This window comes from Brachycentrus maculatus, unplaced genomic scaffold (genome assembly GCF_059751285.1).
Source record: "Brachycentrus maculatus isolate JH-2025_06_01 unplaced genomic scaffold, ASM5975128v1 h1tg000941l, whole genome shotgun sequence".
In the NCBI taxonomy this organism is placed as follows: Eukaryota; Metazoa; Arthropoda; class Insecta; order Trichoptera; family Brachycentridae; genus Brachycentrus; species Brachycentrus maculatus.
The window spans coordinates 75,542-102,879 of record NW_028281663.1 but is presented as its reverse complement, the minus strand read 5'-3'; the positions used below and the strand labels follow the sequence as shown (position 1 = coordinate 102,879).

Here is a 27,338-nt window from a genome sequence, read left to right as displayed (position 1 = left end):
AGAAGCAGAGGAAGACTGAACAAAAATTACATTAAGTATGTGACAATATACTTGAGCTAAGTTTCTGGTCAGGTCTGGAGTCGGAATAATCGGCGGGTATGTATGAGGAGATGCATGAATGTAGAAGAAGCGAAGATTGTTTGCAAAGACAGACAGGTGTGGCGTTATATTCTCTCGCATACCCCTAGCAGCGTGTTGGTTGGTTACTTTTTTATTCATATTTTTTAAACCCTTTTAATCTCGAGTGAAAATATTATTCTGACCATAATTCAAAAAAGTATTACGATGTTGAAAATGTGTATATGCGTGTTAGTATTGATGACAAAACTATCACATACAAAATTAACATAATATATAGCAACAATAATATTCATTAACATTAAGTTTATGGATTCTCGAGTAATTTATATAGAGTAGGTACCTACGCATAAACAACATATTAATTTATATTAAATTATATAGAATATCAATTGATCTATTTACGTCACAATTGCATGATGAAATTTGCACACCTTATTACAATATTGAAAAAAAATACGCACAAAATATTTTTAAAAAATAATTAAAATTCGGAAAACCTGTTTTTTAATTATGTCATTTTATTACATATAGGCATAAACATATATATATATATATATATATATATATATATATATATATATATATATATATATATATATATATATATATATATATATATATATATATATATATATATATATATATATATGTATATATATATATGTATATATATATATGTATGAATAATTGAAAAGATTAGGAAGGGCTCTTTGCGGTGGTATGGACATGTGGAGCGAATGGATAGCGAGAGAATGACAAAGAAAATATATGTGGCGAATGTGAGAGGGAAAACAGAACGTGGACGACCGAAAAAGACTTGGCACGATCAGATCAATCAGAACCTAAAATCTGGCGGTGTCAAAAGTCTGCGTAATCGGAGGGCATGTATGACTAGATGTATGGATGTGAAGGAGGCGAGGAGTGTATGTCAGGACAGAAGAGTGTGGCGTTCCATCCTCTCTGCCTACCCCTGCGGGGAAACGGCGTGATGGTAGTAGTAGTAGTAGTAGTATAAATATATATATATATATATATATATATATATATATATATATATATATATATATATATATATATATATATATATATATATATATATATATATATATATATATATATATATATGCAATGTAAGAAAAATAAAGTTACTTTATAGTTTCCAGTTAATTAGTCAGAAAAACGTTAAGATTTTTAATTTGTTCAAATCATAGGTGCTTAGGTATATGTGTTTAGCCTAAGAATTTGTTGATAATTTGCTACGCAGGTTTTCACAGAAACGTCGTAGTTTTGCAGTCATAAAATTATAATTAAATATATATTATAATTGTATGCATAATTGGAATATTAGTTCAGGTCATGCGTATTAAATAGGAACAACCATAGTGATTTGCATGGATTCTATAATAGATACATAATTTATTAAACATAAAAACTAAAAATCAATAATGAGTAAAAGTAATTTTATAGTATAGTACCTTTACAAAAGGTTTTTAAGAAAGAGAATAAAAAAAATTGCAGTACTCAAAATATTATCAAAGTACTGTATTATATAGCGGATAATGAGCATACATTAAAGAATTAAGGGTCTACAACGAAAATCCCAAATATTAAATATTGAGTATATTTGTAATGAATTAAAACCATATATTTTTAAGTGAAACTTCTTAATTGGCGATTCGATAATCGATAAGTGGATGGAAATGGAGAGTTAAATTTAAAGTATGCGTCACATTTTAGGCGTATTTCGTTACACGAGAGAGAACGTAAGAGAGAAGGAAAAAGAAAACTATTGCTGCGACGCAACAGCAGTGGAGCAAAAGAGAGCGACGCTCACACAACGAAACAAAGAGAAATAATAAAATAATATTGTGCATGCGCGCAATGAATATGTACACATCAGACGCTATATATGAACAGTTGAAGTACTACGCGTTGTGTAAGTTATATGTATCATTGTGTTTTAATGCATTTTTTTCTCGATATCTCAAAAATATCGAAACATGGACATAAATATCATACTTTAAAAATCACAAACCAATAATATCAGTATTACCAATTGAAACACCAATCAATGACAGCGTTAATATTTAATAAAAATTATATTTTTATTCACAATTTATATTGATGGATTTCATTTGAGATGCTCTCTCTCTCTCCATCTCTCACATAAAATCTCTAGTACACTATAATTTTTATGTTTCACTTCTATCACGCGTATAATATATTTTTTTTACTTTTAATGCTACAAATCTTCTTCTTCTTCATGTGTTTTACCGGGTCTCCCTGACGTTGGTGATCACTTAGGAGAAACCTAAGTGATCATCACTTTGTCTGTCCTGGGCAGCACGAAACAGCTTCTCCACTCCTCTCATCCCGGTCCATTCTCGAATGTTCCGCAGTCAGGAAACTGCCTTCTTCCAACCTCCCTGCGACTCTCAATATTTCCTTTTATAAGCAGTTGTAGGATGGCATTCTTTTCACCTATGTGACCAAAATACAAAATTGTACGGAGCTTGATTGTTGTGAACAATTAATTCTCTCTGTGCATTTGCTCTGCGCAGTACTTCAGCGTTACTAATCATATCAGTCCAGGATATTCTCAACATCCTTCGGTGGATCCACATTTCAAAAGCATCTAAGCGGTTAATGATTTTAACCTAAATTAATTCTACAAATGAAAATAATAATGTACATCTTTCCAATTTATTATTTTGTAAAACGTAGCTTAGTTTAGTTGTGCACTTAAATGATATCTAAATTGATAAAAATACGAGATAAGGTTCCATAAGTTAAACTGATAATAATTAACTATATTCAATGAATGACTACAAACATATTTTATTGCGCCGTGTTACATTGAGAAAGTTAGTGCAAACTATTTAAAAAAATAATTGAGAAATGCAATAACAGCGAAAATATACAAGTTAACCGAATACATAAATTACTTTAAATTAATATACGAGTATTAATACAGTCTTAAATATATTTCAAAGTGAGTCTCAGTTCAAACAACAAAATGGATGTAAACACCAATAAACAATGGCCTCAGTGGTTGTCTACTATATGTGGTTAGTATGAGTGTAATAAATTATTCGACATTCTAGAAACGAGAGCTAGTTCAAATTTAAATAACCGTTTCAAAGATCACTGATAAATTAAACCTATAAATCAGATTCTGACAGCTTTTCCCGATAGATCAACTGCTATGTAGTTTTTTTTTAACTACATTATTTTTGATGTTATCTTGTGGGTTCTAGCATATCATAAACAAAATAAAAACAATCAGTTCAATAGTTTTGGTTAACTTATAAATGATTTGAATTGAGTGAGTAAAATGCATATTTTTATGTAATTAAGAGTAAAATACTCATCTTCTTCTTCCTGGCAGTTGTATTACATTGGCTGTAATAACATCATTGATATTAGGAAATTATTTCAAATTTTCTCTTCCAGCTTGCCTGGGTATGTTTTGCACCGGGTTGTCTTTTGGATGGACGTCTCCCACTGTGGCCATTCTCCAATCTCCTTCTTCTCCATTTCCGGTCACAAGCAGCGAGGCTTCCTGGATAGCTTCCTTACTCCAGTTTGGTTCCGCATTTGGTCCCTTCTCTGGAGCCGTCATTAACAAATACTACGGACCGAAAATATGTATTTTGATTTCGATTATACCTTATTCAATAGGATTTATTTTGATAATCGTCGCAGATTCGCCAATAGTGCTGTGCGTGTCTAGGGTAATCTCAGGGTTGGCCGTGGGACTGAGTTATTCGACTACCCCGATTTACATCTCTGAAATTTCAGAGGTTAGAAATAGAGGGGGGTTGATGATTCTTTTTTCTTTGACACTTAACGTTGGTATAGTTTTTGCATCTGCTGTTGCACCATATGTATCATTGAAGAGTATGGGCGGAATAATGCTAATTTTTCCGTTATTAATGATTTCTTTCATTTTTGTTCCCGAGTCACCATTATTTTATATTCGAAATGATGAAGATACAAAAGCATTGGATTCACTGCGTCGTTTGAGAAGACAAAATGATAGCAAAATTTTACAAGATGAATTGAACAGTATGAAAATTAACACAGTGCAAAAGATGAAGATTATGGATTGCTTCAAAGAGTTTCTTACTTCCTCAAATCTGAAAGCATTTGGAATAGTATTTTTAACCATTATGGCTCAGCAATTATCAGGTGCGATACCTTCTATGTTATATCTTGAATCTATATACGAGTCTACTGGCATGGACTTTCCAACAAACATCGCTGTTTTACTAACACTTTCATTGATGCTGTGCTTTTGTTTTGTTACAATTCGCCTACCAGACTTGGTAGGAAGAAAACCTTTATTATTAGGCTCGTCGTTAGGTTGCATTATATCAAACGCCATGTTGGGTACCTATTTCATCCTCAGTAAAAACGATGATATTCCAAATCTGAGTGTTTTGGCGATAGTTTCAATTAACACCCTCCAAGTCTCTGCGGCTTTTGGACTAAGTCCGATGCCTTACACAATAGCAAGTGAAGTATTTTCATCGAATGCTAAAGAAGTTGCAATTTGTTTAATATCAGTCTTGGGTGCCGTTTTGGGATTTGCAATAACGAAATTGTTTCAAGTTATAGCCGATGACTTCGGCCAGGATACAATGTTTTTGGGTCTGATGTGCATTTCGATCATTTTAGGTATAATGATATTTCTTTTTGTACCAGAAACGTCGGGTAAGAGCTTCAATGAAATTCAAGATTTATTGAAAGGTTCTATCATTTACGTGAATCAAAAAACCACGAGCGAATCAGTAGAAAATATATATAATCCAAAAAAAGAATTTGAACGATTTTGAGATTTCATGACGATGATAATTATTATTTATTTAATTATAAAATAAAAAAATCTAATTTTTACTAAAAACTTAGAGCAAAGGGTTTTTAGAATAACCATCTAGGGTTGTTCGAAACTTACCTAATTTAATTTTTTTTTTAATTTTATGAATTAATTTCTTCTATTATAACGTTATATTAAGGATTCGAATTAAGTTGTAATTTAATATATCTCAAATACAGGTTTCATACATGATAAGTGCAAAAAAATTAAAAAGTGTAAGTCTGAAATTATTTTTTTTTTGTAAAAAGTAGATTTGTAATTGCACAATATGGTACAACCTGAGGAAAAAAAATAAACACCTTATATAACTAGATGTGCACAATGGAGTCTTGGTTCCAACCTAGTATATGGACATAGAGTATGGAGTTGGCAAAAGAAGGATGAAAGTAGACTGAAAGTAGTGGAAACGCGATCTTTCAGATAAATGGCAAAACAATGTATGATAAATGTTCGAATGGTGGTATAAGAAAAGAATGCAAGGTTAGGATAAGCATTATCGATTTAATAAAAAAAATGTGTTGACATGGTTTTGGCATACGAATCGAATGAGTGAAGAATGAATAGAAAAACTAATTTTAATGAGGCGAATGTGGCTGGCAATAGAAGCAAAGGAAGACTGTAGAAAACTTGGTCAGGTTAGGAGTCGTAATAATCGGCGGAATAATATTATATCTGCCTACCCCTGCTGTAAAGCGGAGTTATTGTGTGTTAGTTAGTATCTAGGCATTTTTTTTATTGTTATATTATTTTGCCCTGCATTGTCCATATTTCATTTACTTTAATATTATGTAAATACTTGAGATGAGTCTCATTTTTGTCAAAATCAATATCAATAATAAAATCCATTTTAGTAAATTATTAAGTTTTTACATTTGTGAAATTGTTTTGAATATTTTTTTTAAATTACAGCTGTTTAGTCCAAAGTAAGCTCATTGCCACCCTAGAGGCGCTCTCTTCATGTGAGAACAAAATAAGTGAAGAGTATCTTGCTTAGTAAGAAATAAAAAATATTTGTATGAAATACTATCTGACACCGTAATTAGACAAAACACTCCAGAAAATATATTCAAGGTACCTACTTAGAGTTGTACTACAACGCCGATTACCATTTTTTTACTGAAGTTGTCATTCAAGGCACCAAACGGCGCAGATAAATAACAAAGAGAAAAGAAGACACAGGACCTAATAGTTTGGAAATCGCTGCACTAAAGTACAAAATTAATATGTCAAGTATGTGATTTTATAATCAGGTAATCGATGGTAGATATTATGGAGTACTCACTTCATTTAAAGAATTTTCAAAGATTATAATAAATATGTGATAAGATACTCGTATGATGACTAATTATTGCACAAAATTGTCCTTTTATTCGTATAAATACATTTTGATATTTTTCTACTTACTATGGAAAATTTTAAAATTATTTCATGTACAATATTTAACAATTACAAGTACATTTTTTTTTACGAGCTACCTCACTAAGAGAGCAGATTGCTCGTGTTTAGAGAGGGAGTTCGCTTACAGGGTTTGTACATATAAATAAGAAGTAAAAATAAGAAATAATAAATGGTAATCAAACGGGAGTTTGCCTTATATGTTTTTGTAAATCATTTTTGAAAGATTTTAAATTGATTATATTTTTTATTCTTGCAGGTAGTTTATTAAAATGTTTTATTCCTATAAAAGAATAGTGGTTTTGAGCTGCACTAGTATTATATTTTGGGGTCTTTAAGTTATTTTGTGATCTTGTATTTCTAAAATTATGTGTCAATAATGTTTCCCTTTCTTTAAATATTTGTGAAATTGATGCTCTTTTAAAAATCGATTCTACAGTAGGTGCGTTAAATTCTTGGAAAATCAAGTTTGATGGATAGATCCTAGGCTTTTTTAAGATAATTTTTACAATACATTTTTGTGTTATTAATAGAGGATTTATAGTAGTTTTATAGGATCCTCCCCATCCAATAATTCCATAATGTAAAATTGATTGTATCAAGGCAAAGTAAATAGTTTTAATAGTCTTTAGAGATAGTATATTTCTATGAGTTATGAATTTGATATTATGGGTGTGTCCAAATCCTTGTTCAAAATCTGGGTTTCTCCACTTAGGAGCTATTTATACATTTTGATAGCTCAACAAAGACGACAAAGAATATATGTAAAAATAATTAATACGTGTGAATTGTATGTGTTCTGAAAAATTGAGTAATGTGGTTGTCAGTCATGGGTAGAATGGTGAATGATGTACCAGCCTATGACAGATCGTAAGCCCTGTAAATACTAAGTCACTCATATTTTTATTCATTTTTGTTGAGATGTGTTATGAATTTGTTTTAACAATGTTAATTTTAATAAAAATTTATAAAACGCCAATCTCATGTTTTGAAAGTATTTGGTTTTTTATTTTAATGTTGAATGGTTTTTATTGTCTAAGGTAAATTATGAGCATTCGTAAGAATCTGCTAGTTGATGCTGCCCGTCAATTGATAAATACGTTTGCACAATAGTATCTAGAGTCGATTAGGTACAAAAAATATGTAAAAATGTACACACGGGCTTACTAAACAATAAAATGACACGACTGCAATCAGTGTTGAACGCTGCAGCGAGACTAATTTTTGGAATTACTAAATTTGGTCATATCACCCCACTACTTGATCAATTGCACTGGTTCGCTTTCCTGCAAAGGCAGAGTATGAACTTTATCTATTCACGTATAAATTAAAACAGGGTGGCTCCAGAAAATATAAAAGATCTCTTGATTCCAGAGGAATTGCTTTATACACGTCTCACACTTCGATCGGTTACAACAACTGCTATGGATATCTTAGTGATCTTACGAGCTGGCAACCAGGGCACTAAAATCGGCGAATATGCTTTCTTTGTTTGCGGGATCGATGGCGTTGATGCTCTTCCACCAGTAATAACATTACAATGAGAGTGAGACGACTTTAAAAAAAAAACAAAATGTATTTGTTTGCCAAATCATTTTCACAGTCTCTTTTTCTCTTAAAGCGCTCTTCAGGGAGTAATTTGCCTAAATGACGCTTTTTAAATGATCAAATGGTATTACTTTTTAGTGTGTATAAAAAAATATGTTAATACCAACTGTAAATAAGTAATACCATAAGTATATATTTTAATGATTGATTGGTCTTTTCTACTTTAATATCCCCTTTAGCTACTAAATGTAAATAAATATACTTTGGTAATTTTATGTATAAGAATTTTATAAATATTATTTGTAACCAAAAAAGGGAGAGTACAATACATTCCTAAAGACAATATTCTAGTATTTCATTTTTACCATTCTTAGAGTGCTTGTGCACTACAAGTTTACCATCCGGAAGTCTGGTTTTAAAAAAAAAATAAAAACGACTACGACAATTTAGCGTAATCGAATTTACGCGCAACGTGATCACGTGCCGATCAAGCGCACCAATCCGAAGAAAGATAGACAAAAGCACAAGCCAATCATCCGTTTTATCATGTTAACCGGACAGCCGGACAGTAAAATTCAGTGTAGCGCACAAGCGCCCTTAGTGTCTTGATGATCTAGAACAGTGTTTCTCAACCAGTATTCAGCGTCTACTTTAGAACAGTGTTTCTCAACCAGTATTCAGCGGCTCCACAGCCATTCTAGAATATTTCCTAATTAAGTAAATGTTATTTAAATATTAAAATCATTATTATTTTTCTTGTTAAGTTAAATAAAAAATATCGTTACTAAGATGATGAAAAGCCAAAACAAAATTCAAATCAAAATTCCAAACAAAGTATCAAGTTATGAACTCAATATTATAATTGCCTACTTGAATTATATTTCAAAACTCTATAGTTTTTCAATCTGGATGATTCATCACGATCACCAGATACTTACTGCAATGTCATAAAATGGACATTCAACATTATATTTAAAATTGATTAAAAAAATTGATAGCTTTGACAGGTTATAAGCCATATAAATACCAAGACCTCCATATGATTCTTAATCTTTGTTAAGATGTCAACATATATAAATGAATGACTTCGAAAAAAACATCAACAACAAAAAATAGGTCTTAAAAGAGGTAACGATACCCAAAAACATGAAAATCATATAATAAATTCCTCGCTATCGTGTTGACTGACAACTGACTCATCCTTTTTGTATGCAGGTGACCTGAATGAATTATGAAATCAGTAGCACGTCTTTGTTGTTGTATCTTAACCTTGCCGACTTCAAAAAACTCATCAAACCAGTTTGAAGGTCGTAAATTCAATGAACCTGGTATGGAACAACGTAACAATTCGTGATTGAAATGTCTATGTAGATTTTTAAACGTTTTTAGAAAAAAAATCATGTGCATTAAGCTGTCATTCTTTATAAATAAGCTTATAAAGGACAACAGCATAAGAGGTAGCAGACCCCCAGGAAGATAACCTAAACGATGGAGAGATAGCTGGTCTTCCACCTCCCAGGAGCGAACCGGAGAATGACAGGACATATAATACTCCTATATAAAGAAGAAGAAGATAAAGTCAATACATTTCATCAAATTATTCTGAAGTAGCGTAGTGACCATCTGATGAGGTTACAGAGCCATTAGTTGTATGACCAATTTTGAGTTATGACGTTGTTCTTACAAATAAGCAATATGTGCATAAATTTATTTAACGGATTCGTTAAAATTTGACGAAAAAATTATAGAGATACACGTACAGTTCAGATGCTATATGTTGTGTCAGCAATATTTATCAATGCATTGTAACAAAACCCAACTAATGAAGTTCTGAATTACAGTTGATGCATTTTTTTCTCGTTATCTTGAAAATATCGAATCACAGGCATATGATACATCTCATATTTTACTTATCACAAACCATTAATATCTGGAAATTAATATCTGTTTTAACTTGTAAAATTTTCCCAGATTTTTAATTGCGTAAAAATCTGGGAAATAGGATACGCATGAAAATATGGTTTTAATTTTTTTACTTAACTTGTAATTTGATTAGTTATATTATTCATGTCATATTTATTCAATATTACCTTGGACTGGTACCTGAAGCGGAGGGCTGATCACCTTTCCTTCATGTGTAAACGATCAAGATAACACTGCGTTTATATGACGCAGTGCCCTATGCACCATTGGGGTGCGGATAAGGTTAATTATATTTATATATTTTATTCACATTATTTATTGTATATACTTATGTCCAAATACTTATTCACAAATCCCGTGGACAGTGCTTGGAAATAATAAATAAATAAAATTTGCCTGGGTATATATTACCATATGCAAACAATATAATTTTATAGGCCTGTAATAAATATAATTAAAATAGATGCAGACACAGACCAAGAGATCGTTACCTATTAGTAATTGCGTCACAGCAGAATAATAAAATACAACGTATAATAAAACGACAAAACGTGTTCTGAAAATTGATTTCTCTTTTCCTCGGAAGTGACGGATCAAAACAATACCAGGAACGCAGCCGATATTCGGATAAAAAGAAACTGGTTAATCTGCGTTACGTAATTTAGCTTAACTATCGGGCTTGCGTTACATGTTTACAAGAATGGTATTTTGCTCGTTTGTTACACTTAACCGTGTTATTGAACTAGACCATTTCTAAGAAGAAGCAAATCTAGCCTTAATTCGTATAATTGTGTCGTAATTCTTGTTTTTTTTCTTGAGGCTTGAACTTCATTCGTTGGTTGTTAGTTGTTCAACATCATTAGATTTTATATAATAAGTATTACTACTTTTTTATTCACATATTGTATATGTACACAAAAAGTCTGTTCTTCCCGACTACATCTCAAATTATCGTCTTGTAGACTGTTGGAGTCAGTTATCCTCGTCCTCAGGTTGTACTGGAAGGCGCAATATTAATCACCCTATCGGTAGATGTTATAATTTTTTTGTAAATAGCGTCGTACATCAATCATAATTAACGTTTGTGAACGAGACAGCTGCAGTATACTAACAAATTCAGGGTGGCGCAAAATTTATGATTCAGTTTTGTTTTTTAATGACTTTTTTACTAGATAAAAAAAAAGATTTTGAGTAATGGAAATCTTTATTTGGACCATTACTTTTTTTTAAGTAGAAAAGATGATGATGGTGTTGATACACATTTATGCTCTTTTTATCATTCTGTTTAACGTTGCTTGTCACATTGCTCATAGTGGACTACGTGCTTCTTGACAACTTCTTCTTTTTCAATGTTTTTTCAACGATATTCAATATATTCATTTCATCACCAACATTGTGAAATTAATCAAATTAGAAATATGCTTTCTTTATTTTATTTATTACCAGACTGATCCACAGCAACACGTGGTCAGGTACAACTAGTTTTTAGTAAATATGTTCCATTGTATCGCAATGAAAAATTCATATTGTAATTATTGGTTTGATTAAATACAAGCTCTGATTTTTTGTTATTTTCTTTAACCCTACGCAAAATAACAAAAATATGAACTTAATTATTGAAACATAGGTTAAATTAATAATTGATCGTTACTTACCGTAAAGAATTAATGATTACTCAATGAATTAATTCGATCATTGAATATTGAGGCCAAATTTGATGTCTTCATTCAAATTACGTAAAAGGTACGTATTTTTTAATGTTCAATTATATGAACATATTTTACTATGGACAAAAGTAATGTCAGTAGATATATAATTATTTTTCAAATATCAAGTATTTATTTCATAATATTCAACGAGAATTAAAATATATTTGATTATACCTGAAACGTAACCAGCACAATTTTCACAGTCCAATGACTTATTTAAACTGATTTTAATGTTATTGTACTGGAGTTACGGAATAAGAAAATGAGGCTCATGTTATTTTATCGTTGTGTTTTAGAAATAAAATTGCGAAATAAATCTTATGATAAATTATTTTCAGAAAATGTTACCGTATTATTATATAATTATCTTTAGAATCTGGATAATGTTTTTGTTCTAAACTTATATTTTTCTCGGAAAATCAGAGCAGAAATAAGTCTTAAATTACGCACATTTTGGGTATGACCAAGTCCTTTTTTCAAAAATCTGGGTTTCTCCGCCTAGGGGTTATTTTTAGATTTTGACATGTCAACAAGGATGAATAAGAATATGGAAGTCTGGGTATTTACAAGGCTTGTGACTTGTCATAGGGATTGAGATTTGATTTAAATTATACACATGTAACATTCTCCATTCTACCTATGATTGACAACGCACTACTCAAATTTTTGAAACTCCTACATATATCATTAATTCCATGACACTCTTTAATGAGTTCACTAGAGCCATCTATACTTAGATTGGGAAAGCATCTGTTAAACAGAGTCAGTTTTATTAGGATGTACGCAAGATCCTAACCGGATTAGTTAACATACTTTGAAACGCCTGAAAATATGATTTAATTTTTTATCTAATAATTTGGCTAGATCATTTTGTTCACAATATTTTGTGCGTGTGCCCAAATATTTGTCACAAGTATTTGTTTCTGGGTTCATCTTTAACATCTTCACAAGAAGAAGAAGAAGACTTTTCTTCGTCATCTTTGTTGAGATGTCAAAAATTTAAAAACAGCTCCTAAGTGTAGTAACCCAGATTTGTGAACAAATATTAACACACACTAAAAAATGTTTTTAAAAATAAGTTCAAGTATGTTTGAATTATTTCTTCGAAGTTAAAAAGTCAAAATACTAAATATGTTTTATATTCATTAAATTTTGATGGCGCGTTTAGAAAAAAACGGGCAATCGGACTTAGACCATTGTTTTGGCAGTTTATGTTATAATATCAATATATCGATTTCCTGTTCGACTAGGTTCGTCAACATGTCAAAACACAGGATATTATTTGGTAACTTTTTTGTCGATATTTGATGTTGCGATGTCATCGCAAAAAAGAATATAAAATTGATTTAATGTTTCTTTGCTGTAGTAACATGGACAATTTTTTTAATAATAATAAGGCCGTGTTTCGGCAAACGTATTTCTATGCATATTTTTTGACAGATGTAAAAAGACCTTAAAACATTATTAGTTTCACCACATTTGCTAATTTTGTTTTGAAATATTTCATTTAATAAATGTATGGTTTTTTTTAGATGACAGTTGCATTTGTTTTTTACCTTGCTTATTATGAACAAGGTTTAAATGTAGATCATTTAGTGGGTTTTTGTTTCTTTTAAATATTTTTTTATTATTTTAATCAGTGTAAGGAATAGGAGGGAAAATCTGGTGATGGCCAATCTGGAACTTCTCAGTATTTGCTCATTGCTGGGAGGAAACTACGTAAAACTCCTCATGAGAAGCCGGACTGTTGACTGTCGTCAACAGACTTTCCGTTCCACAAGAAGAGGGTTCGGCATTCATTGTGTCCTAGAAAGATGAGGGTAGATTTTTTTACATCTTCAATACACTTTATTAGAATTATTATAATGGTATTTTTACTAACTGAATTTTGTGCGTGTTACAATACTTGTTTAAAAAATCTGGATTATCTCCTTTTTTTTACTTTTATTTATATTCTCAACAAAGATGAAGGAGATGGAACTCCGGGTATTATGAATACACATAAGGCTTATGACCTGGTCATGAACTGGTTAAGTGCAACGTTCACAAATTGATTGCCGACCACGCTACTCAAATTTTTGGAACTCGCACATATATCACCAATCTTATGACACTTCACGATTAAATTCGCAACAGCCAACTATGGTCCATCCAATATAAATGGCTGTTGTGAACTTATATGTACTGTGTCACGAGATTGATCAATACATCTAGGAGTTTAAAATTTTTGAGAAGTGTGGTTGTCAATCATGGGTAGAATTGGTAAATGTTGCACGTTTAAATTGTAAAGCGGTCGCTGAACCAACCTATGACAATTCGTAATAATTTTATAGTTAATATAAAAAATGTATTAAATACAAACATGGATACAGGTAAACAAGTATATGATAAAAATTACAAAGTAATAATAATTGAATAGATACCCTAGCTTAATTTGGAATAACTAGATCGATCGACATACCATTATGATGATTAATTTCTGTTCATTTATGAGTACTTGCAATACGACACATTTGTTTTGATAAATTATTATACACACACCCTTAAACCTATTGAAATCATTTATCGCATTCAATAAATGTTTGTTTTCTCAATTGATTCGTAATGTACGTAATTATATTGAATCATATAGTATTAATTTGTAATTAATCCTTGTAAAATGTGTACACATAATCTCAATAGCTCTATTACAATGGATTTCATGCAATCTTGTAAAATATTGCATCTGTTATATTGATTTTAAAAAACAAATGTAATATATGTATAAAATGTAATATTGTTATTGTCATAATACAAATTAAATACATTTAATAATTAAATTTGATAGAGACTGTGATTTTTTTTTACTTCATGTTTAATTAGATAATAAACGAATACATTTTGTATTGATTTAAGATCAACATTTTTAATCAGAGTACAAAATTAGTCCATTTAATTTATAAATAACAAATCACAGTAATTAAATGCAGTTTTATAAACTTAAGAGCAGGGGAGGTCATTGGTAGTATAAATTCAATTTTTGCACTCCAACTCTTTAGAGGTTCTCATAGCTGCCATATTTTTTTTTCAAATTTAGGATGGAAATAGTCGATAGTTGACCGAAAATCTGGCGCTTTTTTGATGTTTTTGATACTAAGACTTGGATTTATTTATTGCAAAAAGCTCAAATCAAAAGTATACAAAGTTGTTACTATTTAAATAATATTAATAAAATTATATTTTAAACTTTGTTTAAGATAAATGTTTTACTGTTTACAATGGTTCTAAAAAATCACTTAAACAAATCAATTTTATTAATCTGCGAAATTTGTGTAAAATTTACTTCTAAAGCCTTAGATCACAAAATATGTGCATACTTATACCGATTATGTATTTTTAAAATATAAATTTTGCAGAAAAAGCAAGCTTAAATTATGAGCTTGCTTTGCTTCTAGACCTTCGTCGTTAGCTACGGTCTTATTAAATATGAGCTGAGGTGCTCATTGTGTTTTGCGTTTTGCCAATACATTCATCAACAGGCAACACTGCGTTGAATTGGAATTGATTATGCACCCGTTTGATTATAATAAATGCACCACGTGTGTAGGTGCGGTTAGTAGGTAATTTAAATGCAGAAATTGGATCTATGCAGTAAAAAGCAATGAAATACGTCAAGTATTTATTATAATAAAACAACTGTATAGTTTTTTCCACTTTTATTTTATTTTACTAATGACCGGGTTTCGTCGTTACCGACAGTGATGATCCTTACATCTGTCTGATGTCTGAAAACGACAAAATCCGGTAAAATTAGGATTTTTTTTTTAAAATTGTTTTTCTATTATACAAAATGTAGTTCCACCAAGAATAGAATACAGTGCATTTTTTATGTCAGAACAAAACCTTATCTTGTATATATATATTTATATATATATATATATATATATATATATATATATATATATATATATATATATATATATATATATATATATATGTATATATATATATTTATATATATTTATATGTATATATATATATATATATATATATATATATATATATATATATATATATATATATATTTATATATTTATATTTATATATATATATATATATATATATATATATATATATATATATATATATATATATATATATATATATATATATATATATATATATATATATATATATATATATATATATATATATATATATATGTATATATATATATATATATATATATAAATGTGTGTATGTATATGCATGTATGTATATTTATAAATATATTCTTATTTTTAATCTTCTTACCAAAAAACAATTACCACTGTCATTAATTCCTCTCCTTTCCTTCTCCTTCCTGCAAAATCTATTTTTTATACCATACCATTTTTTTTCTCTTAATGTTTTTAATAGTTATTATAACTGTGGAATTGTTTAATTGGCTTTATTTTTATTAATGTAACTTTTTTTGTTAATGTAATGTAATGTTTATCATTGTTAATGTAACTTTTGTTTATTTTGTACTTTTTTAAATGTAAAGCTGTACAATTGCTAAGCAAAAAAAATAAAAAAATCAACGTTTTAAACAAGCATGTACTTCCAAAGTCCATTGAAGATTTTTTCTGATAAATTAAAAATAAAAATGGGAAAGGGAGAACAATTAGATAATAAAGAAAATAAATAAGAAAAAGACATACAAGATTAAGAGGAAAATTTTGTTGCGTTTTTTACAAGAGAAACATTTTTTGCCGACAAGAATTGACGGTCGTTAACAAATTTGAATTCATAAATTAGTTAATTGATAAAGGTCTACGTCAATACCCCAACATTCAAAATCCCTACATGAGACTTGAGTAATTGATGATAATTTGTTTAGTGGGATAATAAATTTCATGGTTTTAATTTTTTAGTCCCTACCTTTACTGACATGTTTTGATCAAATGTATCATATCAACAATTATTTAATTTTTTGCTATGTAAATATCAGGAATTTTTATGGCAGGATTTTGAACTACATATTCCTGTTGATTTAAAACCGTGATCTTAATATCATATTAAGTAAAGATCGATAAATATCAAACAACATATGTGTTATTGAGATATAAACCAACTAATCGATAATTACAAAATAATAAACACTTGAGATGTCCTCTGTTCATTGCCTAAGTACAAAATCAATTCAAAGAAACATACATAAATGGAGTTAAATTTCAGACAATGCCATAGTCGAAAATGGAAAAAAAACGAGATTTGAAATCGGAAAAAATATAAACATTTTGTAAAAATGTCTGACCGCAAAGAAAAAACTTTTTATTAAAATATATTATTTAATTAAATAATAATAAAACTCATGTTTGGTTAGAAAATATTCCGAATAAAGTTTTTAAAAAAAATTGTGAAAAAACTTTCAACTTGAAAATAACATTAATGTTCATATTTATCGAATATTAACAATAGAAGACCTTTATTCATATGCGTTGTATCAATAAAATAGACAAATAAAATATTTTTTTTTATATTTATTAATTTTTTTTTTAAATAATCATCCACGTACTGTGGTGGATAGGGAGGGCACTGCGGAAACTGCATCAAATTAAACGAAAGTCAGTTACACTGAATAAACACTTTTCACTTAGGCCACATAAGAATTGAACCAGAACCACCAATACTGTAGCCAAACCAGGTTACCACTACACTGTGGAAAAGGACAAATAAAAAATATTTAAAAACATTTATATTTTTATTTCCAGGGGGTTATTATCTCAACCAGATTAAAAAATACTTTATTAATGTTTCAATAAAAAAATAATTCCTCGCAAATTGTTGCCCTGAGCTCAGATTAGAATATAACAAATTGGCATAACTTATTTTACTTAATTTATTTATTTTATTGGTTTTCTCTCTGCAAAATATGCAAATAACAGTTATTTTTGTATAAATCGTACGATTTGAATTTAATTGTTTTAACTCTAGGAACACTTAATACGCCAGCTTAGACAACAATGGCAAAAGCAATTCATGCATATTTGCATATAATACGTGTAAAGTCAAACTCTGATATGAATAGGAAGGACATTATAATGCATGATAGATAATAACACGTTATTAATATCTTTGGTGTTTCTTTAAAAAAATATATTATTTTGTAAATAATTATACCCTAACACTTTCTTATATTATGTCCTTCGGATTAAATTACACTTTATACACTTGTATAATAATACATGTATTACGAATAATAACTCCTAACTGCAATTAGCGTAGAAAAAAATAAGAAAACTGATCATTGCATTTCACGTTCGTTTAATAAAGTAGGTACTTTGCATGTTTTACAAATGATATTTAAAAAGATGAAACCCACAATATTAATAATGTTTAAATTTTAGAATATATTAAGTATCAACAATCAACTTGTAATTTCATTATAAATACTTACACAAAGTGACTGCCGAATCAAACAATTAAATTATTAAAAGAATGCCATGTTCCCTAGCCATAACACAAATCGCTCATTCCTTTCAAGAACGTCATAAATAAAAAACCTTGATTTTTCAGGAGAACGTTTTTAAAGTTTAAAAATACAATACAAAGTATTAAAAATAAATATCAAGCCAATTATTGAACTTTTTACTGTGCAACAGATCTTATTAAGTAAAACCTGAAGGTTTTTTCTCCATTTGAACAATATTTTGTGTATTTAAAAAATAATTAAACAATACCTTTTCTTCAAAATGCAAAAATAACACTTTCTGACCTGTAGCGGGTAAATATTAAGTTGAAAATATGCCGCTTTTACTGGGATATAGTACGTTTTCTGAGTATTCCGAAAACATGCACAACTGAAAACTTACGATTTTTTTATTTATGACGTTCTTGAAAGTAGTGAGCGATTTAGCAAACGTAAACGGGAGAACAGAACGAGGTCGTCCAAAAAAGACTTGGTAAGACCAGAATTAATCAGAATATATAATATGGTTTAAAATAATCTGCGTAACCTAAGGGGATGTATGACTGGATGAATGGATACGAAGGAAGCTAGGAGTGTATGTCAGGATAGACATACATGGTGTTTCATCCACTCTGCTTACCCCTGCAGTAAAACGACGAGATGATAGTAGCGATAGAAAGGTAAATTGAATAATCAATCTGGGACTTAAAATGTGCGCAGCATTCATACATATATTTGAAAAATGATTCTTATAAAATAAATCCAAAGGAAACATATAATATTTGTCATCAATAAAAATGACATTTTTTTAAGTACATAATGACGTCAAAAAGGAAATGATCAATCGTATGAATAAACGCGTATGGATAACTGTATGAGTAAGTGGACCCATTATTCAATTGTAAATAAATTATTTGTATGTATGATCTCTGAAATGATTTCAACCAGAGATATTATGATCAAATATAATTTTATGCATAGTATACTATAAAGAAGGACGTTTTTACATACAAATAAAATATGAGGATCATATGTAGATACAATAAAAATACTAAGCATTTTTTTGTAAACTGTTCATTAATGTTTTATATGCACAAAAAGTTGTATCATATTTATGACATTGAAATAATATTATAATCAAATTTAATTTTGTTTATCGTCTTTCCAGTAATTAAAGTATCCTTTCCCTCTCTCATACGTTTTTTTGTAGCATGTGATTGTTTTGTATGATACAAAGTTTATTTATTTATTTTTTATTATGACTTGTTTACTACCAGTTTCTTAATTTTCTCCTTATTTATCTTATTCTGTTGTTTTTTATGTAACTTTTAAATAATTACAACCTTTTATTTTAGACTGTGATGTTATTTGATCCTGTAATACATATTTATTCGTTTTAAGTCTAACTACACAAACAAATGCTTAAAACTGGAGAGTGATAATAGTTTTCAAATTGAAATTGTAAATCATGTTTACTAATATCTCGGACTGTAGTCCAATGCTTAGTTTCATGGACTCTAAATGAGAGTTTAAATGTTCACAAAATAGGAAAGATTTCTATTACATTTTCTGGGGTTTTTAAAAATTGTAACCGCTAAAAAATTAATACATTTAAAAACCTTTTTTATCACAAATCAATTGTTTGCATTGTATTGTTTATAATAACACCGATAAGAGTTCAGGAAAATATTTACACGGTGACTTTTTATTACCGAAAACATTCGTCAAAAAGTATTTACTAATGTCATTAAATTTTCAACCTAAGCACATGTTCAGATTAAATATCTAAAATACTTTACACATTTATGACTTTTTCCTAGAACTACACAAATATCAGGAAGTAATATAAACCGGTTTAACCCCATTTGTACACTACTTAATTTAAGATGACAGTCCTTCGTTATTAGGCATTGTAAAATAAAACTTACCTTTAATTAATAATTTCGAATATTCAAAATTTAAGAGCGGCGATTGGTAGTTTGCAAAATTGAAATTTCAAATCGTGATTATTGCAGTTTTAGGCAGTGGTCCCGTGGTAAGTGTAATGAAATCTGAATGAGAGTTTAAAGGTTCGAACCTTCTCTTTCACATAAACTACTTAAGGCTCACGATAATTGAATACAATTGAAACATTTGTATACACTTTTACAAAAAAAACAGAAACAATTATTTTATTTTAAAACAATTTTTTTGTTTCATATGGAAACATACGTACATAAATACATTTATATTTTTTTATGTTTAGTTTCCCCTCTAACCTTCATCGACAATAAATTAGAAAAGGAAGGAAATATTGAAGTGCTCTGCTAATTTTAATGTAATTATAAGACTGAACAAATAATAAATTTAAAGATTAAAAGTTATTATTTTTCTACAATTGTGCCCATGGTAAACTATTTACATATTGTTCAACTTTTTCCCTGAAAAATATCTTTATCACCAGTTTGATACATAAAGTACATTGCGTTGTTGTACTTTTTATAAAAAAATAAATTCTCAAATATTATTTTTTTTACATTTATAGTGATTTTTAAAGTGTTTATGTTTTTTTCAGGCGTTATTTTTTCATATGGTGAATTGATATATTTTGTGTAAATTGTATTAAACAATGTTGTTTTTCTCTCAACTGGCAGTTACAACTTTTTGAGGGGATTCATTGGTAAAATAGGCAATCCTGAAATAATATTTGAAGCAGAAGATTGATCAGAATTGCATTTTTGTTATGTTAATTGCACCACTGGATTATAAAGCAGTATAATCATTATATTCTAGACTCGTGGGTTATATATAATTTATACATAATTATTTTGCTTTTCATAAAAATATGAAAATGTGGGCCCACAAGACGACATTCATAAACATGAACTCACTTCTTAATGAAATAGTATAATTAATTACTGTTTATAATATAATAGTTGCTTTGACACGTTCGTGTCATGGATTATATTCCTAACTCAACTGTATTTCTATCTCAAGGTTGTACGACATGCGAATTCTTACTTTATCGCAAATAATAAATACTCGTTAATAGGTACCTACTTTACGGCACGAATATACTTATCTAAGCAAATTTGTTACTAGCATTTTCAATTTCTGCTATTAATTTAAATTAATTAATGCTAAAATCAAACCCTGATATAATAAATATCCAATTTATAATAAATACTTGTAATAACTCAATCCGTTCTTGTAATCCATTAATATCCCAGTTCGGCAATTAGGTTCATGGGTGTCTTTGGTTTTAATTTAGTTGAATATATTTTTTAAATTTACCAGTTCCAGGCCGCTTCCGCCGGGGTAGGCAGAGACGGCAACAATTATATAACTATACGAACGGCACATAATTATATCATTATAAAAAATCCGAAATATTGTCCAATAAAAGTAATAGGTATTAATAAAAAAATGCAAAAATTATATTGTTTTATTATATATCGTCCGCCTCCGTAGTGTAATGGTCAGCACACTTGGCTACCATACTGGAGGTCCGGGGTTCGATTCCCAGGGGGGGGGGTTAAATAAATATTAGTGAATTTTTCACGTTAATATTTATTCAGTATAACCCTGGACTGGTACCTGAAGTGGAGGGCTGATCACCTTTCCTTCATGTGTTAATGATCAAGATTGCTCTGCGTTTATATGATGCAGTGCCCTATGCACTATAAGGTGCGGATAAGGGTTTGAATGAATGAATGAAATATATTGTTCAATTTATTAAATGTAGTGTTCACAAATACTAGATATAAAAATATAAAAAAAACACGCAAGGCTTTTTATAGTTTTTTATTGGTTTATCAACAGAAACGAAGATGTTTTTAAGATAGAACATTTTAAATCTTAGCATTTATAGAACTAACGACCCATCAATGTCTGGTTTAAGTGATCGCACTGTACATGTGTACCATTTCCAATGCTATTCATGATTCTACCATTTTCCCAATTTAAAAATAAGCACGTGTTTGGCATTCCTTTCATATTCGTGATAAAAAAATATTAGCTATTGAGACACAGGCAAAAGTCTCGATTTAAATATTTAAAACATTTTTTTTTTAATAAGTCACGTGTATTGAACAACGTTGTTGTTTAGAATGTACAATTTTGATAATCGTAAAACAACAACTTTTACATATTTGCTACCTTACAAATGTGTAACAAAAAAATAACTACATGTCGATTTCTATAAATCAACCATATATGTATTAAATAAATGTCATGCAAAAACTCAATGTGATTTTTTTATCCATTTTATTGAAGGTCGGATTAAGCGACTTACACAAAGCAGTGGCAAGCCACTGATTCCATTCAAAAATTACAAATGAAAGTTTTATTACCAAACAATTGTCAGACCCGCACATTTCTATGTCTCCGAATGCAACTAGAAACTGCTAAAATATAAATGCTTAGATGGTCAGCTGGAGTGTCCCTTAGAGACAAAATAAAAAGTTCACGCATTCGTGAAATCTTGGGTGTAACTGATATCAAAAGTAAGGCAGAGGAAAGGCAATGAGATGGTATGGGCACATAGGACGTAGAGAACTTAAACATTAAAACAGGCGATTGGCATGGATCTTCCTTGAGAGACATCCATAGGAAGACCAAAAAAAACATGAACGATACAGAAAGATAACATGATTCAAAGCCATGGTCTAGGTGACATTGTTTATGATAAAAGGACCTACAATCTGGGAACGAGGAAACCTGACCTCAACAGTCTGCAAAGACGATAAGTTGGATGAAGCCAGGAAGAAGATTTTTTTTTTTTTAATATTTACGTAGGTTAATAAAAAGTAACCATTTAAAATAATGCAAAACGATACCTCCAGGGCACCATGCGTATATACATACTAAGCGAAAAATCTTTTTGAAGCATTAACCTTATTAAAAGCAAACTGAGAAATCTTAAAATCAAAAATATTGGTGAGAACATGAATGGTAAAAATAACAACATACAAACCTGACTTGATCAATCTTTCAAAATAGATGCAAGGACATTATTCGCAATAAATAGGTTTCTTATGGATACCTTACATAAAGATTTTTTTCAAATAATATAATCCTCATTTAGTGTGAAACCAAGTTTTATTGAGTGTAGGTACCCGAAATTTAACAAAGGTCTGAAATTATAATTTAGAAATTTGTCTGAAATTATAATCAAGAAATTTGTTTAAGAAATGCATACACATTTGACCCTTAAGAAGAAGAAAAAATTATCTGCATATTTGGCTGTTTGGCTAATAAGTTTGACGACTACTGGCTTAGTCAAGCAATATAAATTAACAAGGATTTTTTTTTCATTCAATGTTTTATATCTTTATGATATTATGTTTATTAATACAAATATTGATAAATTTCAAAATTCCAGTTCTACTTCTTCTTAGATACCATTCTCATTTGGCTTTGTCTATTTTAACTTGCACACTGCATCTGATAATGAAAAGTAAAGTTGATCGGAATTCAAATGAACGTAAAATGTCACGATTCCGGTAGAATTCCAAGGTAAAATAGTCATGTTATTTTAAATTGACCTCAACGAACTCATAATTTTGCAATACAGTGCCCTTTTCGATAACGTGTTTGTATCTTCTTCTTCTAACCCTCATTTGCAGCCAATTTTACATAACATACTGCTTCAAATTGATGCAATGTTATGTTGATCGTTAATTATAAAAGGCAAAGTATCTACGGGCAGGGTAAGAGTAAAAATATATTTTACGCGGGTATCTGAGTGGTGATTGATTTGCATCTTTCATGTTTAGTCTCTACCTGACTCTATCCTCCGCTCGTCTCTTCAACTCGGCGTACCCGCTACACCACATGTCGAGGATAATTTGATTCATGTAGTTTAAGCTGGTCGTCCTCTGTAGTTTGTGGGTGTACTGGCATAAAAGTTAACTCGAAAATATGCAATTTTGACTCAATGATGCAAATTATAAAGTTTTCAACTTTGTATAAACTGGCAAAACACACTTAGTGTGAAATGTCATATTTGTGCTTTAAAAAGTAAATTAAAGTGAAAGATTAATAGCGGGTATTTTATTCAGGCTAAAAGCTTTAAATGAAAGCGATTATTCAAACAGGGATTTACGTTTTATGCCAGTATACCCATGATATGTGAGACCTCATCTAAATAGTAACCAAACGCGCTAACCACTGCACCACAGAGAAAAATACATTCATTTCGTATTTAAATTACTTTTTTTTTGTCTTCCGGTGCTTTTTAAAGAGGTAAGTAAAAAAAATGAATAAAACATAAATGCACCAATGTTTTCTTCAAATTAGCCAGAGGTCACGTGTGAATTCAACTTTCCCTTCATAATAATTATAATTTAAATCCGTATAATCTTAATTCACCGTTTAACCTACTACTGATTACAGCTATAAATACCTACACTGCTCACTGGATTGATTTGTGTATTAATGCACTTAACTTTTTTTATTCGTACATATAAATGAACCTGAGCATTTCCTATCACGTAAATTATTTTTCAATAACAATGATTATAGAAAAAAATATAAACCGTTTGTTTTTTCTTCATAACAGCGTGCCACACTAAAAATTACGGAAGTTTTTGTTTTTAAAAATTATTAGCGACACTGAAATTGAATTATGCACTATTCATATTTTTAAACTGAATCAAATATATTTATTAATACATATACTAAAAAAAATTGTAAATGTTTGTTTAAAATCACAAATTTCTTTCATTTTTTCACCGATTGCTTTAAAATTTAAACGCAACGCGTTGCGTTGCGTCACGTTGCAACGTTGCATTTAAATACGCACGTATTTCATAAGTTTAGTATTTCATACTTTGTACATGTAATAGCTAAACGCATTATTTGATTAAAAACAGTTCTTTGATCACAATGGCAGTACCATCTATTGCAACAGCAACACACAGTACTTAAGTTTGCTCATGGCACAAAGCGTACTTCTTTTCATCAGCTATCTTTTAACATTTGTTATTGTTTTATTAAATGATGCGCTGTCACTTTTTAATAATATCTTTGCATTTTTAATTTAAATTTTAGTTTGTTCATATCACTATTTCTTAAAATCTACTCTCAATGCGAAATCCATCGAAACATGGTGTTTGAAAATGATGAAGAATGCATCAAAACACGTGTGGCAATAGATATTCTCTTTATCCATTTTCTCCATATGTCCATATCACTTTAAAGTACTTATCTTTATATTTTCAATTATTCTTAGTTCATCCTTACATTCCTTTCTCTTCTTCTTCCTGGCAGCATCCCAGCTTATCATCTTTACAGACTGTTGGTGTCAGCTCTCTTCGTTTTCAGGTGGTAGATAGTTCTATCATTGACAACGTCACCTAGGCCATGCCTTAGCTTAACCTTATACTTTTTTGTAGCATCCATGATTTTTTTGTTATTTCTCTAGATGTCTTTCGAGGAAGATCCATGGCTCTTTACTGGTTCACAATACGCCTTAAATTTCTGTCTTTATTATCAATGAATTCAATAAACTGCCCTATGTTCCATTGGACGGCTAGAAGCATCAGAAGTATAATATTAAGCAGCCACAAAACGTCAAATACAATATAATTAATGTTTATTACAAATATCGTACGATACAATAAAATGTCCATGAACAAATTCATGCGTGAATTTTTGCACGTGTCACTTATTGTTACTAGCCACTAAATAAATCCTTATATCCTTATTAAGTTCCTTGACCCCAGTATCTCTTTATACAAATGAAAAAAGTGACAATTTAAATAAATAATTAACTACCTAGGTGGTTGAACTAGATTGGTGGCAATAAAAATAAATAATACGTGCGTATTATAAGATAATTTTTCATCTTTATTACCCAGGGTAGGCAGTTTATTAGCTTGAGTATTTCTCGCATTCTGAGCTTCGTTGATCGGTCTTATTAATAAGGAAAAAATCGTGACTCCCTTCAAACTCAGAAGAATAAAAGACCAGTCGCTTCGCATACATTTCCAGAAATATAATATATTTATATATATATATATATATATATATATATATATATATATATATATATATATATATATATATATATATATATATATATATATATATATATATATATATATATATATATATATATATATATATATATATATATATATATATATATTATATATATATATATATATATATATACATATATGGATATAAATATATATATATATATATATATATATATATATATATATATATATATATATATATATATATATATAAATATATACAACATTTTGAGTTTTAATTTATTTACAACATGTTGTAAATAAATTATCTGGTCAAATTATAAGCTTAATAATAAAAATGAAAATGGTTTTTTCTGGCGTTTCTCATGTGTGTGATTATAATCCAGGATTCGGATCTCACATACTAATATAAGGGTTTCTGTTTAGTAAAAAGCTTCTTTACATCTCACCAATAGATGTCTCTAGTGAAGTTCTAGTGATTCATGAACAAGGTTTCTAAATTGGTTCATATATATAGAACTTCCAAGAATTTGAGTAGTGTGGTTGTCAATAATGGGTAGAATTGGTGATTGTTACACGTGTGTAAAGTGATCACTTAAACCAGCCTATGACGGTCGCAATCCCCGTAAATGCCCAGACTTCCATATTCTTCTTCATCTTTGATGAGATGTCAAAAAATAATATATATATATATATATATATATATATATATATATATATATATATATATATATATATATATATATATATATATATATATATATATATATATATATATATATATATATATATATAAATATATATATATATATATATATATATATATATATATATATATATATATATATATATATATATATATATATATATATATACATATATATATATACACATATATATATACATCTATAAAGAATTATAGATGTTATCATCAACTGGAGAAAAAGCAAAATGATTGTAGGTACGAGTACTTTATTGATGAGAAAATGTTAAGTTTTCGAAACTAGTCGTATTTTCATTATTTAACAAAAAATATGTATATTTTGCAAATGTTTTATTTTTCACATACATCAATAACGACTGGGCTATTGACTTTATATTGGAGTGGTTGATTTTTTATTTATACTATCATATAATATTTATTGTTTGTATATGAGGTTGTACCTACTGAAAAATGATAAGCGATAAATAAAATACAATTTTTCATGTAGCGTGTTGGTAAAGGGTATGTATTCTAATTTTTTGAATATATATTTTGACTTTATTATTTAATCTTGAAATATTTGCGTTGGAATAAATATCATACGACATACAGAAATGTATACAGCTAATAAATTTCTTAATACATCGACAAATCATGTTTCAGCGCGATAAAAAAAGCGTTA

The 27,338-nt window shown here is 29.1% G+C and overlaps 1 protein-coding gene across 1 annotated transcript; it reads left to right on the top strand.

Annotated features, from left to right (window-relative positions):
• Positions 1-3,779: 3,779 nt before the first annotated feature.
• Positions 3,780-7,823, top strand: LOC148299796 (facilitated trehalose transporter Tret1-like). Its single transcript, XM_088275671.1, has 3 exons — positions 3,780-4,797; positions 6,004-6,031; positions 7,730-7,823. Exons 1-3 carry the CDS (start codon positions 3,906-3,908, stop codon positions 7,821-7,823), a joined length of 1,014 nt encoding a protein of 337 aa, XP_088131797.1. The 5' UTR covers positions 3,780-3,905.
• The last annotated feature ends 19,515 nt before the right edge of the window (positions 7,824-27,338 follow it).